This window comes from Strongylocentrotus purpuratus, unplaced genomic scaffold (genome assembly GCF_000002235.5).
Source record: "Strongylocentrotus purpuratus isolate Spur 01 unplaced genomic scaffold, Spur_5.0 spur5_scaffold_9, whole genome shotgun sequence".
In the NCBI taxonomy this organism is placed as follows: Eukaryota; Metazoa; Echinodermata; class Echinoidea; order Camarodonta; family Strongylocentrotidae; genus Strongylocentrotus; species Strongylocentrotus purpuratus.
The window spans coordinates 20,232,273-20,248,383 of NW_022145615.1; the positions used below are offsets into that span (position 1 = coordinate 20,232,273).

Here is a 16,111-nt window from a genome sequence, read left to right on the forward strand (position 1 = left end):
GGGTGAAGCGTGGGGGAATTCATGCACCCGTGCTGTCAACTTTTAGAGCTATCCAGCGTCACTTTCAAGGAAAGAGTTCAAGTCCAGATACACGTGACCTACTTCACCCATCTGACTAAAATAATGTTGATCATACAAAGAGTTGATATCAATCGCAAGATAATTGCAAAGAGTTGATGTCAATCGCGACTTAATTGCAAAGAGTTGATATCAATCGCAAATTATTTGCAAAGAGTTGATATCAATCGCAAATTATTTGCAAAGAGTTGATTTCAATCGCAAATTATTTGCAAAGAGTTGATACCAATCGCAAATTATTTGCAAAGAGTTGATTTCAATCGCAAATTATTTGCAAAGAGTTGATACCAATCGCAAATTATTTGCAAAGAGAAAGGAGACTGCAAACTTGCGATTGATTAGAGGCCTTGCGAATGATTTGGATCAATCTCAACTCTTTGTATCAAAGACGAGGCCAAGAGCCAAAGTTGTAGACATTACTTTATTAAAAACGGAAGGACGTCTTAATTATTACAAGAACCACACAAAAATAACTTGACCTACGGCAACAAAAACAAAGAATGATAGGAGAGCTTTAGTTTATAGGTAAATTGTCATAAAGTGTTTATGATACATTATTTGGGTCTGTGGGAGTAATACAAAGTCGTGTCTACCGGCAGTGCGCTACGACAATTTAGACCTCATCGTATAAAACTAACTGGTCTGGTATAATGCGGCGTTGCAAAACAGTTGCGATTGATTGCAAGTTGCAACTGATATTTGCAATCGATTGCAACTCAACTTTCTTGCAACGCCCCATTAGTCTCCTAAATTCCCTAGGATTTTGTTAAGATTAAAGTTATAAAAATTAAATTAAGTTAACTAGATCTAGCTGTTATCCCCCCCCCCTCTCTCGCCCTCTCACTAATGGGGCGTTGCAAGAAGGTTCAGTTGCGATCAATTGCAAATTATTTTGCATTTAATCGCAAGACTTAAGCTTGCTTTTGGGGATTTGCATTTGATTGCAACTTTCTTGCAACGCCCCATTAGTATATATCTCAAAATGTAGAATGACCTTTTAGCAGAGGTCATCGACTTCACAACCTCCATTCACAGTGTAAGATCAAGGATTCATAAATAGTGGGGTTACTAAGAAACTTTGTGCCACATTTCATCCTTGCATTCTCAATGGAATTGACACTGAAAGGAGTGTGTACAATCAAGTTTTTGGAAATGTAAAATCAATATGATCTGGGCCCAGTTTCATAAAACTTGTTATCAATGACAAGTTACAATAACTGTTATAAGCTACTGAAATCGTGGCATTTGATTGGCTGAGAGCAAATTTGTCAAAGAAATTTAGCATTTGTTATTGAAAAGTTTATGAAACAGGGCCCTGATCATTTACGGTACAGTTGCAGAGCTGCCAACCTTGTGGGACAAAAAAAAAAGCCAAAAAAAGGAATTCATAAAAAGAACCTTACAACCACGCGCGACACACTTCCAATGCAGAAATGTTCATTCATTATGCTGTTTTTTCCATACAAGCAGGTATTTTTTTTTTTGTGGTTATTTTGGTATTATCGGCATTTATTTTCTTTTGAGAATATTTTTCTCTTCAAGTATGTTTTAAAATAAGTTTTCTATTTAATTCGTGATCAAATCACCATTTAAGGGCAGTTGTTTGACGTGTGGTATGTAAAAAAAAAAAAAAAAATACAAAAATAAATAAAAAATAAATAAGTAATTTAAAAAAAAAAAAAAAAAAAATTAAATTAAAAAAAAAAAAAAAAAAAAATTATTAAAAAACGTATTTTATGAAGAAAAAACGTAGTACCGTAATTTGGAGGAAAAAACGGAGTATTCCGGCAAAAACGGAATGCTTGGCAGCTCTGCAGTTGTGACACAATTTCAATCTAAAGAAGGGATTTGGGAACCTTGTATTGATAATAGATCAAAGAACCAACCACTATACCAACTTACATTTTTCTCAAAATGAAGGGGTACACAAAATCATATACATGTAGGGAAATATACTACAAGTATTGCAGATGGAAAAGGGGGAGGGCACACACCTGCACATCATTTGAAATCAGCTATTGCATCGTATCGGCAAGGTTCCATGCAGAAGCACATTATGATCATTCTTAAGCACTGGCCATCCATAATTACAGCACTAATGACACATTAGAGTTGAGTATCGCAATAAGTATATATTTTATTACTCCATAAAGCAGCACTGAGAATCTGATTCTCAATGTGCATCTTATCTTGGCATCGCAACATGCAATGACTGTAACGTACATGTACATGTAAACTACTCATGTTAGAGAGTTGAAGCATAAAACTGCTAAATATCTATCTATCTATCATGTCCAATAGCTAAGAGGCTGTTGGGGCGGCAATGAAAATGACCTGGGGGTGTTTCACAAAGATCCCAAGTCGAACTTAACTCTAAGTTGGACTTAAATATCATGGAGAGCCATTTGTAGCCTTAAAATAAATATATTAAAAAGCAAAACTTCAAGTATTTCATACTTTTCATAAATTCCACATCAAGAACACGAAATCTCCTTAATAATAGAAAATATGATTAGAATCAACATTTGAGAATAACTTTTACGAACATTTTTATAGACGCCAACTGCTTTTCATAATTGTTAAGACCAACTTAGTGATAAGTTCAACTTAAAATCTTTGTGAAACACCCCCCTGAAGTCACAGGTTCACCATAGCCTCCTGTCTTCATGCTGAATATACTAAAACTCAAAAGTGATCCTGAATGTTAAAAGAAATTGCACAAACGAAACGAACTGAAAACTGGTAAGGAGTGATTTAAAATATACACCCGTCAGATAAAACAAACTAGTGCGTTCCTACCATGAAATATGCATAGTTCTTCAGTACATTTCGTTCTGGTGTATGCAAAGCATTGACAGGACCTTAAACTTTTGCTGTTCTCCAAGAATAAGAATCCCTGATTTTCATTTTACCTCTTTATCTAGGCAAGGCATGACAGAATAGGTTGTCCATTAGACAAATTATAGGTAATTGAATGGCCTTTAAAGCCTACCTGCACTAGTTTGGCCAGGAGGGATTAGACCTCCCTGCATGGTCACTGACAGGTGGTTATCTCATCAAATCAGCTCTCAATTAACATAAGAAAAAGGAGGCCATGGGGGCCCATAGGTTACTGATTAGTTTGCTATATAGAGGGCGCAAGTATCTATAACTAGTGCAGTGGGGCTTTAAAGGATACTTCATTGGTCACTGAACAAAAGTTTACTGAGTAAAATCAATTGAATAACAAAAAGCATGATTTTATTTTTGTACTACCAGTACAAAATCATGTTATACATTTGTTGCATTCATTTAGACACACATGAACAATAGTCTTGTAAAACATCTGCATTGACTTTCCAAAACAAAACACTACCCATTTTTTAAATACTTAAAATGCTTGGTGGAGGAATGTATAACTAAACATGGCAAAGCCATCTACTATACTGCTTTAAATTCTCGGGCCATTCGCGGCGGTTGTGTTAAATCCTGATAAAATATTGAATGTAATTAACAATGCAATGATTAGTTTCAGTGATTTGCATAATCTTCACATGTCAATAGAATCACAACATCACATCTTTGATTATTTTAATATGAATCTACAAGTGAATACATGAAATTGAAGTCACCCTTCCAAAAACGGCTGAAACCCCAAGGGCATCTCTGAGCTAGAAGCACTACTGCAAAATACCCTCTAACACCATCTCAGGTCAGCTGTAGCAGTATGGTCCCATAACCTGCTGCTTCCCTAACCGCACTGTTGGTTCTCGCATCTAGTCCTCTGTCTGCGAGTAGGAACTACTTATCGGGCTACGCACTGTTGGCAAGTTGACCATGAGATGGCGCTGTGCAATAAACAGTACACTAGGGTAGAAAGTTCATCAGTTCAGAATCGCTTTAAAAGAACTTCAGTTCAGATGGTCATAATTTTCTTTTTTGCAATTGATTACATTTGTCAGGATAAATACTACCGGTAAGTAAGTTGCAGGGTAATTACTCATGACTCAATAGTGCAAGGCAAAAATAAAAATTGATAGTCAAAACCTAAATGAACTACAATTTGTCTGAATAATATCGGGAAATGTCTGAATTTTACACATATTAAAGTAACTTTATCACTGCCACTAACATTGTATACAGTGAAGGCTTTTATCGTAGTAATGTTTCAAAAGAAAGTTAATGTCGTGTTTTTTAACACCACAGACTTGGCTGTTGCATGAAGTTGATTGTCAATCAAAGTTGCTTCCGTACCCCTGGAATACTTATCCGTCTATCTAATATTCGTTCCCCTCAGCAAATCAAGGATTTCTATATATACTCAGACTGTGTGCTGAACTTTCTGATAGTTTCTATAATTATTAGACGAACTTTTCATGTTCCATGTAGAAAGGAGTATGATGTGAAGACTGGTCCCACCATCTAGGGTGTTTGCACACAGGAGATTTTGATCAGGGTATAGTTCTGTCTATGAATTATCCTTTTTTTTAAGTCCACACATCTCTTGGTCCATGCCAAGAGAATTTCAACTTTAGACTGCAGGAAATTCGTTTTACATGTTTGGAGACGCAAGTCCATGAAAGGTTCCTGGTTGTGTCTCTGACTGAAGCTTCTAGTTGTCAAGTCATGTTTCAGGTTCCGTGCAGAGAGAAGTTTAACCTGAAGATGATGGTGATGATACTAAAAGTTTTTTCTGCAGAAGATAAGCGTACTAAATTCTATCTATGAATGGAGTTTCTGATTTGTAGTCCTTCATTTCCAATGCTGTAGGCAATAATGTGGTGAAGTTCTTCGTGTAGGCTCAGCAAACCAACCATTTGAACATGTAGATTATAGTCTTTGGTAAGAGCTTAGTGCTGTCTCTGAAGCTCCTGGTTCTCAAGTCTTTGGATCTGATGTTGCGGTAAAGAGACTGTAAATGCGAGGACTGTGAGGGCCATTCAAATTAATTACAATTAATATGCAGTCATGCTGATTGTGTCTACATAGACTCCTTCCGATTGGTAAGTCTCCGTACCTGATCTCCCACAAAGAGAGGGGACTGCTAAGAATAAACCGGGTAAGATATTTGGAGATGAGAGTTTTTGATCACAGACTAGTCCTGTCTCTGTCTAAAGTTTCTACTTCTCGTACTTTCATGTCTGATATTCCATTTAATATATCAAAAAGCTGAGAATTTAGGCGGAGTGGGTATATTTGTTTTTATTTTGCAAGTGATAGAGACTTTGATACATGTATGTATGTATGCTATAAAGTTCTGTCTCTATCCGTCCTATCATGAGTGTTGAAGAATCTGTCTAAGGCCCTTTTTGGCTGCTTTATGCATGGCTCCATCTAATCTCCCTGTAAGAAATGAGAACAAGAAAAGGATTTACAAATGTATCAACAAATATTCAAATTACCAATATTTAAAATATATATTAACATTATTCACATGCAATAGGCTTTTTGAAAAACATTATGTGTGTGCTTTCATAATGATCATAAAAACGTGATGTTTTGAAATCAGTGATGTGTTCTTAAAAACTACAGATGCAATAAAGAGGAGAAGATGTTTCATAATATTCCTGACTCTAACGATCATGCGGCATAAATTTCTAAATCTGTTTTTCTGTGATTCTTGGCTGAAAGTAGCTCTAATATGATAGAAAAACTGAAAAGGACTTCTTGAAAATAGCTGTAAAGGCAGCTGCGAGGTGTTAGATAAAAAGCAAAATAATACCGGTAGACACAATTTCATACATTTCGCTTGCCAATTTTACCTACTCCATACCTGTAAGTGAGGGAATTCTTCATGTTTTATACCTTATTTTACCAATTAAATTCCTAATATCTCACGCATACTGCCAAACCGACTCCTAACCGACCAATTCTTACAATTTTGTAGCCACTCAGGAAAATGTAATTTTATATTCAGTCTCCTCTAGGTCTGGTATCTGTCTCACTGGTTTGACTGGGGTGTTAAGAAAGCAAAGAAAAAATGTAATTTGTTTGTGTACAGCAGGGCTCCCTTGTAAAGCAGGCCTTGCGGCTTGAATGGGACTACTCTGCTTTTTATAAAGAAAACATGAATGAATAAATAATACTTACATATTTTATGTTTTCCCTTGACTGGAAATTTGATGAATAACTCCTGTGGGTTCTCGCAGATGAAAACATACGGGGATGATGATTCTCCCTCTGGAAACTATAACAAATAAAATAATCAAATTATCTGTTTTAGTCGACATGGTTGATGACAAAGCTTTCGGAATACCACCATGGTTGGTATTACCTCCTTACAATTTTTTCGTTGTTTGAAGGGGGTGTAGCATGACGAGACTACGTGTCTTTCCTGTGGCCTGACTCGGGCTAATCGGGTATAATATGATTCGTTTGCGTGCAGTTGTCTAAAAGAAGTCGTAGATGGCGTTAACCAGTATTTGCCATGCTACAACCCCTTTAATATGTGCTCTTCATTTTGTATGATCTATCCTACTCATAATGTACTTTTGTTTAAGTGCTTTTAGGTGATTTCATTTTTTCCACTGGTGGACCATGAGCATTTCATTAATGTGGAATGGGAGCCTGAAAATTCTTGGAATCGGTTGTTATTTTACATGTATCATTGATATCACCATTTTTTAATGATCCTTAGCATTTTGAGGAAGGAACCTAGCCCACCATCATGACAGGAAATGGTTCAAATAAAAGATGAAGAGAGATAGAGACAAACGAGCAAGATGGACGAGAAGCATTACTAAGGAAACATGCCCTTGGGAAATTAGAGCAGCTATTCAAAAAGGAACATCATACCAAGTTTTTGACGTAGGGGCACCAGGAGTTGAGGTTGAGTAGACATTGTTGGGAAGGGAACAGCAATCATGAAAAACTTAACAAGTTGAATACCAAGCCCAAGATAAGTCTAGGCAAACTCATTAAAAATCTAGATCAATCTTTGACTGAGTGCAGTCGAAAATGATGTCTCCGCCATAGAGCGTTTGTACAAACCGAAACAGAAGCAATTTTAAAATTGAACAGGTTCTCAGAATATTGTGATTACAAGCTATTTTTCATATACTCGTATGACCCTTTGATTTTGACCTCATGACCCCAAAATCCAACTCTACAAGATACATACATGTCCTGAGTTTGATGGTAATCCGTCCATTGGTTCTACTAATAATCACTGAGCTCTCTGTTGTGAAATGTGAAATGCGAAGTGCATTTAACTTTTTGTCATCATAACAAAAACTGCTGTGGTTTTGCTGCATCAGGTCTGAACGAGCTTTAATTCTCTATTCTCAATAGAATATGTACAACAAGATCCTCTCTTGCTTACCTTGGATCTGTAGTCTTCTTGGGCCAAGCAGTCCACCATGTCAACACAACCCAGGAGGCAACTGGTAGGATAGTGCTCTGGAAAATCCGCATCTGGATGACAAAAAAAAGGAGGCAAATTTGTTTTGGAAGTAGTGGTGTAAGTTACATGGTACAGTGAAACCTGCCTCTAAAGACCACCCAAGGGAGACAAGAAAAGTGGTCTTAATAGGCAGGTGGTCTTTATGTAACGGTTCCTTAAGTTCTTGTTTCAATGAGAAACCATTTGCCAGGGAAACAAAAAATGTGGTCTTTGTAGACAGGTGGTCTTTGTGGACAGGTGTTCTTTGTAGACAAGTGGTCACTAAAGCAGGTTCGACTGTACAATCAATAATACAAATTAAAAATTCTGAACCGCAGAAACTGGCATGAATATTTAATGGTAACTATGTGTGCTCAGTCATGAACATACATTGTACTTCATTTCGCTTTCCCTACCCATCTATTTTTTAATTGACAGATTCCTACAAATTAATGGATGGTGGGTCTGTGGAGTGGGCCTTGACTGGATAAACCTACTTCCTAACATATGTACCAATAGTACTACATGTATAAAAATACCCTGAGACACGCAAACATGGAGCAAGATCTGCTGCAATGGCAACATGTGTCTAGGAGAAGCAGGGCCATGATTACTTCTTATTTGGGCAAGATAGAATTGCTGAGGCAAAGGCAGCCTCACTGGAAATACCATCAGGTAGCTAGCAAGATGTGAATGTGTTAGGGTTATGACAATACACGGTCTTCAAAATGTCTTCAAGAGGGATTCCCTGGAAGAGGGCCCAGGACGAAGCTACATGTACACCCTATGGGCGCGTATCTGGTGGGGTAGGATGGTATAAGTCACCTGGGCCCCGTCTTACAAAGAGATGCGATCCAAATCAATCGCAAGTCCTCCAATCAATCGCAAGTTTGCAGTGTCCTATCTCTTATATACATAGTTGCGATTGATATCAACTCTTTGTAAGACGGGGCCCTGGACTATCCATTGAGAGATGGTACCTGGAGAAAATGACCCATGGAGGTCTTTATTAAAGATTAATAAGTTTTTTGAATTATGAAAATATCCCCCCCCCCCAATAAAAAAAAATAAATAAATGAAAATAAAAAAAAATAAAATAAAGAGACACCTTAATTTAAGCCTCGGTCACAAATGCCATTACAAACTGCTACGAACGCCGTACGAACGATTTTGAGACAATGGAAATTCGGGAAGACAATGGAAAAACGGAGATTTGTACGAAATAATCGTTCGTACGAACCTTTGTAACCGCTGCATAAAGAAAAATAACAAAATTTACAACCTTCATAAAACTTTCCATGGAAAAAGCAAAGTAAAGCAATTATCTGTCCTCCCTCTGTAATTCTGCCTGTATGTCTCTCTCTCTCTCTCTCTTCATGTACTACTCGCTAAAAGTATATACATTATCTCTTTCTCTCTTCCAATTTCAAAACCACTCTTCCAAGTTCTAACCTTCCCCTTTTTACCCCTCTCTATCTTAGCTTCCCATAAATTCACTCAATCTCTTTTCGCAAAGATTTCTGTCTCTTCTTTAATACTCATCCACACTGTCCAGAGTTTCATATCACGCAACGATATCAATCACCAATGAATATTCAATCTCAGATACTGCTGTTTCATTGAATGGCTAGACAGGCGATTACACACATACATGTAGGTTGTGATTTCTAGGACATTAGGAATTCAGTTTCTTCTTTTGACTCAAAGGACCCCTAACTCAAAGACGTAACTTCAGTGATTCTCAGAGACTTACTGTATTCTTGCCCATTAATTTACAAGATCCTCCACCAAAGTGTATGAGGCAGGCATAAAGCAAGAATAATGAACAGTTTCTTAGCGCGACATGAACATCATCTTTTTCTATTATTGAATTAAAAAGTCTTTCCAACTAAAGTTTGGTGCATGATACATGTTCACCTTTGCCTGGTAGGTCACATATCTTAAGAAAATGGATGCGCCCATGTCATGCTAAAAGACTTTACATCATGCCAAGAATATCTTCAAATGTTTCTCTCGTACACTTTCGAAAGGAATATTGTATCAAAGGGCAGTAATACGTCTCTTTTTTCTGAATACCTACACTTATCCTTTAGGCTGAGGTTCTTTTAAAGGTTAGTGCTTCAAAAAGAGGGAATTTCCCTTTGAAAGGAATATTGTAAATCGAAGGGCAGGAGTACATCTCATTTTTCTAAATACCTACACTTATCCTTTGGGCTGAGGTTTCTTTTAAAGGTTAGCATTTCAAACAGAGGGAATTTCCTTTTGAAAGGAATATTGTACATCGAAGGGCAAAAATAAATCTCTGTTTTCTGAATACCTACATGTACACTTATCCTTTGGGGTGAGGTTTCTTTTAAAGGTTAGCTTTCAAACAGAGGGAATTTCCCACATGAAACCTGACAAACCATGTATGATGCAGGCTTCACCTTTCCGAATTATACAATCTACTCATGCAACATCCATGCATCGATTTGCGATTTCACCTCTGCGGAGTTTCCGCTACTTCTTCTTAGGCCCCAATCAGACATCACATGAGATGGTGAATGGTCTAAAAAAAAGCTGAGATATTTCTATATCCTACTGTATAACAAACAAATCCCCTGGTACCCAATCATGTAGGGGCATTGTTGCACACATCTATGGATTTTCCCTAAACAATTCTTTTTTTCATTCACTGACATAATTTTTTTTCTCATTTTGCGGCTGCGATCCTACTTTTTACATATAATTTCATGTGGTTTACTGCACAATGACAGTACATGTACCTCTAATCATGAGGATAGATCTAGAAATTTTCAGCAGTGCACTTACATGTACATTCAATCCATTACAAAAAATTATTCATCCAAATAATAAATGACGATGATACACAAAATCATTCGTGGATTATCACTTCAACAATTCCAGCTTCATATTGGAAGCATCTAACTTGTGAACAATATTTATGCTTCATACAGGGTAATAGCATAAAATCAGATTCAGTACAAACACATAACAGTGGCAAATGTTCAGGCTGAAAAAATATTCAAGACCAGTATCAAATAAAGCAATATTTGGTGCTACAGTGAGGAGAGAATGAACACAAAATTTACCAAAAACCTGTTGATATTCTTTGGTGGATATAAGTGAGAATGTTTCAATACTAGACCACATATCTTGCCAAATCAATATATCCAAGCAATAATTCTACAAGTCACTGAAGTCAGTTCTATTCAATATAAAATTAAGATCACATTTTCTATCAATATAGTTGATTTGATATTGCAATCAACAGGTGACTGAACAAGAAATTAAAAGATTAAAGGAGATGGTTTCTTTCATAATGCACCAGAAAGTAGACCATGTGTTATTCACCCGAATAGGAAGAGCCTCTTCTGTCCCTCTTCGAAGATCATTCAATCGGTTATTAAAGTCCCTAGATATACTTTATAATAACAAGCCCATCCAGGCTGAGTGAATTTGATTAATGAAACAAGTCAGTGCAATCCAGACCAAGCAGATTTTCTTCTGGAATTCCGAACCTGTTTCAACACATTCGCAAAAACAAGGAAGCAATTCTCTGGGGGTATCATTCTTCGCTCAAAGGGTTCATTTGGAAGCGATGCCATTAAGGTGTTTAATTTTTAACTTAGTTCTGCCTCTAACTGTTTCCTTTCGCTTTTCAGGCTCATGAAGTGTGATGGAGTTTGGAAGTAATTACCAATTTTGTGAGTGGAGCCATGTTTGAAAAAACAGGGCAAAGAACTGGAGGGTACACTTGGTGTGCATAAAAAAAGTTCTTTGCCGAGCTTTGGGGCTGTTTTCACACACTCAACAAATTAAAAATCAGGCATGATACCACAAACAACGTCGTGCAGATATCGTAAACAAAATAAGCTAAATATAGAATGAATTCTAACAACAATCCTTTACATCTCAGAGGAACATACAACCTTTAAAAACAGATGATACTGAAGGACTCTATATTGTCATGAGACTACAATGTACATATCAAAGTAAGAGAAGAGAAGATAGTAAGAGAAGAGAAGATAGTAAGAGAAGAGAAGATAGTAAGAGAGAGGGAAGAGGAGATAATAAGAGAGAGGGAAGAAGAGAGTGACAGAGAGAGGATAAGTTGAAGAAAAAAGAGCAGAAAAGACATACAGTGACACACTAAAGACTACAAATGAAATAATGTATAGAATGAGTGAAAGGGAGAGAGGAAAGCAGGAGGGAGACAGTTAATTACCTTTAACTTTTTCTCAAATTCATTTCAGTTTATGCATGGATATTATAAGCAGATGCAACCTTGCTTTGATGTTGAAATGAAGTTTTAATTCTATTATCGCAATATTATGTCCTGAATTATGTGGCTATTATGTTTATTTGCTTTCTTTTTGTAGGTTATTTGCTAGATGTATGCAGGCCAATATTATCACGATTGTGCCAGGAGTGTTAATTTCGATAGACATGGCACATTAAAAATGTCCACTATCAATACTATTATTATTATTATTATTAAGAGGGAGAGAGAGATGGAGAGTTAGAGAGAGAGAGGGAGGGAGAGAGAGAGGGGGTAATATTGGATGTAAGATAGAATATAACAAAAATTAATGAGAAAGAGTCATACAATGAAGCACTTTAAATATTATCAGGGGACTTCACATGAATGCATATTGTAGAGAACGAGCAGAAAAAAGGGTGAGAGAAAAGGGTAAGAGAAAGAGAGAGAGAGAGAGAGAGAAAGAAAGAGACTGATTGAGAAAAAAAAAAGAGGAGATGAATAACACAAATGGGAAGAAAAAAAAGGTGAATACTAAAGCACTCAACATATCATCATGGGACTACTAACATGAAATCATCCTGGACAGGAAATAGTTTATAAGAGGAAGATAGGAGAAAGTATGAGGGAGAGAGAGAGAGAGATAGAGAGAGACTGTCAGAGAGAAAGAAATACCTAAAATTAAAATGTAAACAAAAAAACCTTGGAGAGTGAGGCATGCTATTAACAACATGGGACTGCAATATAAAGCATACTCAAATGATTGAGTGAAAATTAGAGGGAACAGCAAGTAAGAGAGACAGAAAAACAGAAAAAACATATATATATACATTTTTTTCTTTCTAAAGGTGAAGAAAAAAAAAAGAAGCACTTTATATATCATCATGGGGTTACCAATGAAAGCATACAGCACAGAACGAGTGAAAAGAGAGCAAAAACAAGAAAATAAATAGAAAGGAAGAAAGTGAAAGAGAAAGGATAATGACAGGATAAGGGTACAAACTATGGGAGTTTCTATAAAGCATTCTTAAATCAAACTATACAATGAGTTTGAGGAGAGGAAAGAAACGGTAAGAGAAAGAGAGATAACAAGGAAATGGTTGGAAAAAATACAAATTACGAACAAAGAGAAGAGAATATACATGTATGATGAAGAACTCTACGTATATCTATCATTGTGGGCCTACAAATAAAACCATGCAGTAGAGAGGAAATAGAAAGGAGAGGAAACAGAAAGGAAAAGAAAGGTAGAGTAAAAGTGAGAGAGAAAGACAGAAAAGGTACTTAAGGTAGAAAAAGAAAGGGAGAAAAGAAAATATGAAGTACTCAACATATATCATCATGGGAATTTGAATGAAAGCATGGATTTAAGAGTCTCTTACCGTCATTAATATGCCTGTAAGGTGCCTCGACCGCTTCAATTTCCTCTTGGCTGGCTAATTTAGCCGCTGCGGCTATCCATAGTCTTCCCCTGTGAGGGGAATACCAGGTCCTTCCCTCGTGCCTGCCAGCCGGAGAAAGGAAGAGAAAGAAAGAGCAGAAACGTTGATGAAATTCAATTAGCGCTTGTCATATGAACATTCTTTTCCATTCCAATGGCTCTGTTCACATATGATGTGATAACATTCAATTAAGGATTGTCATGTGAACGTTCATTTCTTTCCTAATGTTTCTGTTCACATATGTGACCCGGCACCACAAAACCAACAAAAAGTCGCAACCAGCGATTCTCCCTAATCAGCTAAAATGTCAATTTAGGTGAAAAAAATAGATTTTTGTTTTTTTGCATTTTCTGAAAGAGTGGTCTTTTCTGTACCTAGTATCAAAATTTGGAAGTCTAAAACATAGTAGAAGATGTGTTTTAAACGGTTTTTCTAGACCAGTTTTTTTTCGCACAGCCTTCGGTCTCTTCCAAAATTTGATCACTTTTCCCGAGCGAAATTATCGTAGTCCGGAAATGGTCGGTCGTTGCTAACGGGTCGTGCTACGCGGGCTGTGATTGGTCCGTTATAGCAATCAGTGCGGCGCGCCATTTTGTTTGTATCCGCTTTCACATCCGAGTTCCAGATTTGCGTTCGTCTTATATTCTCCGTTAACGACTTCGAGTAGCTTGATTGTACATCACATATCCAGAATTTGTTGATCAAGAGTAAGAACATTATTATATTTTATACATTTGAGAGTGACAAGTTGCGAAAAAGTCTACAACGTCGTTACAATGCCATGTTGTGTACGTGAGCAGAGCCGTGGGATGTGCTTCCAAAATCTCCCATAAGAGTTTTGAAATCAAGTTCTTATTGTAAACACACATTCACACTCTTGATATCATCATTTTGCTTACAGCTATCATAATTCTCCCCCTTCTTTTCCCTCTCTGTCTCTCTCTCTCATTCTTTCTATTTTTCGTTATTCTATGTTGGTGTCTTTACTGTGTGTCTCCTGCCTTTCTTTATTTTTATACCACTTTCTGGCTGGTATTTATGAATTGCTTCCATTAATTATCATCAGGATGGCTACTGGAAATGAAAGAGCAAGTCATAGTAAAAATACTTTGAACCTCCTGTGAGAAAGAAAACAGTATGGGAATTAAGTATAAAGCAAGTTCATAATGTGGTTACAAATAATTGCCCAGATGTATACAAAACAAGATAGGTGACAAGCAGTGTTATGTAAGGGGGAACAAAAAGACTCCGGGTCCACCATGAATAGGCATTGTCTAGTGCAGGTGTCTCGGCACTATGTTGCAGTTCACTTAATCTGTCCAATTACAACTCTATACATTTACAACATAATAACTTTTGAAAGACTTAAGTCCACACATTGAAACCTCAGAAACATAATGAACAGACTATGTTTGACCATCAGGCCAAATTTCAGCCTAATCTGAAAATCTCTTCATAGTGGTTGCTATGGCCTTTTGATTCACCCTTCTATTGATTTCCCTGTGGTTTGCTTGCTCCGCATGCTTGAATAGCCCCAAACTTTAAAGCTCTCTTTCTCACAATTTAATACCAGTAACCTCCCTCACCAGCTCTTTTCATTCACTAAATTGAAAGGGTTAGGAAGCTTCAATTTGGACAAGTAATATACCATTTTAATGAGGAGAACTTCTTCTTTCATAATCAGATGAAATCAGGAAAATAATTTTTTGCGACTTTTTGGTGGTTTTGTGGTGCCGGGTCACATATGATGTGGTAACATTCAATTAATGCTTGTCATATGAACATTAATTTCTTTCCTAGTGGCACTGCTCACATATGAAGTGATGAAATTTCAATTAATGCTTGTCATAGGAGCATTCATTTCTTTCCTAGTGGCACTGCTCACATATGATGTGATGAAATTTCAATTAATGCTTGTCATAGGAAGGAGCATTCATTTCTTTCCTAATGACTGTGTTCACATATGACGTGATAACATTCAATTAAGGCTGGTCATATGAACATACAAAATTTCTATTCTAATGGCTCTGTTCACATTTGACTTGATGCACTCTATTCATATGAACATTCATTTCTTTCCTAATGGGTCTGTTCACATATGACTTGATGAATTCTATCATCGCTTGTCATATGAACATTGATTTCTTTCCTAATGGGTCTGTTCACATATGACTTGATGAATTCTATTAACGCTTGTCATATGAACATTCGTTTCTTTCCTGATGGCTCTGTTCACAACTTCACATATGACGTGATGAAATTCAATTAACAATCGTCATACATGGACATGTGTATGAACATTCCTTTCCTCTCTTTTCCCAATATTTTGTTATAATGATTTTTTTTCTTTTTCTGGACATTTACAATTGATGAAATGTTATCAAGAAATATATTTGATGCAAGATTTTAACACTTAGTCACTAATGTTAGATAAATGACAAGCCACAGGGCATATAATGCTTCAAAAGGGGAAAATTTAGGGAAAATCAATAACTGCTTCTAGGGTACTTGGAAAAACTATACTTATCTAATTAACTTATAAACTTATTGATTAAAATGTTATATAAGAACAAGATGTAATGGTGGTATAACATTTTTTTTTTAACTAAAGCTACTAAGAATTGTTCAATACAAAGTGAGTGCTGGGAGAACAAGACATAGTTTTTCAACAATTTACAGTATTAAATTTCTGGCTGGAAAAACTATACTAATGTAATTTACTAATAAATTTATTGATTAAAATGTTATATAAGAACAAGATGCAATGATTGTATAACATTTTTTAACTAAAGCCTCTAAGAATTGTTCATTACAAAGTGAGTGCTAGGAGAACAAGACATAGTTTTTCAACAATTTACAGTATTAAATTTCTGGCTGGTAAAACTATACTAATGTAATTTACTAATAAATTTATTGATTAAAATGTTATATAAGAACAAGATGCAATGATTGTATAACATTTTTTAACTA

General features: G+C 36.2%; 1 protein-coding gene across 1 annotated transcript in view; it reads right to left on the bottom strand.

Annotated features, from left to right (window-relative positions):
- Positions 1-2,195: 2,195 nt before the first annotated feature.
- LOC581973 (activating signal cointegrator 1) overlaps positions 2,196-16,111 on the bottom strand; it is a 31,156-nt gene continuing 17,240 nt past the window's right edge. The window contains exons 9-12 of the mRNA XM_030976745.1: positions 13,082-13,203; positions 7,379-7,470; positions 6,148-6,244; positions 2,196-5,400 (exon numbers count right to left, since the gene is read on the bottom strand). Coding sequence (XP_030832605.1) covers positions 5,333-5,400; positions 6,148-6,244; positions 7,379-7,470; positions 13,082-13,203 — 379 coding nt within the window. The 3' untranslated portion in view covers positions 2,196-5,332. The remainder of the gene's footprint in view (positions 5,401-6,147; positions 6,245-7,378; positions 7,471-13,081; positions 13,204-16,111) is intronic.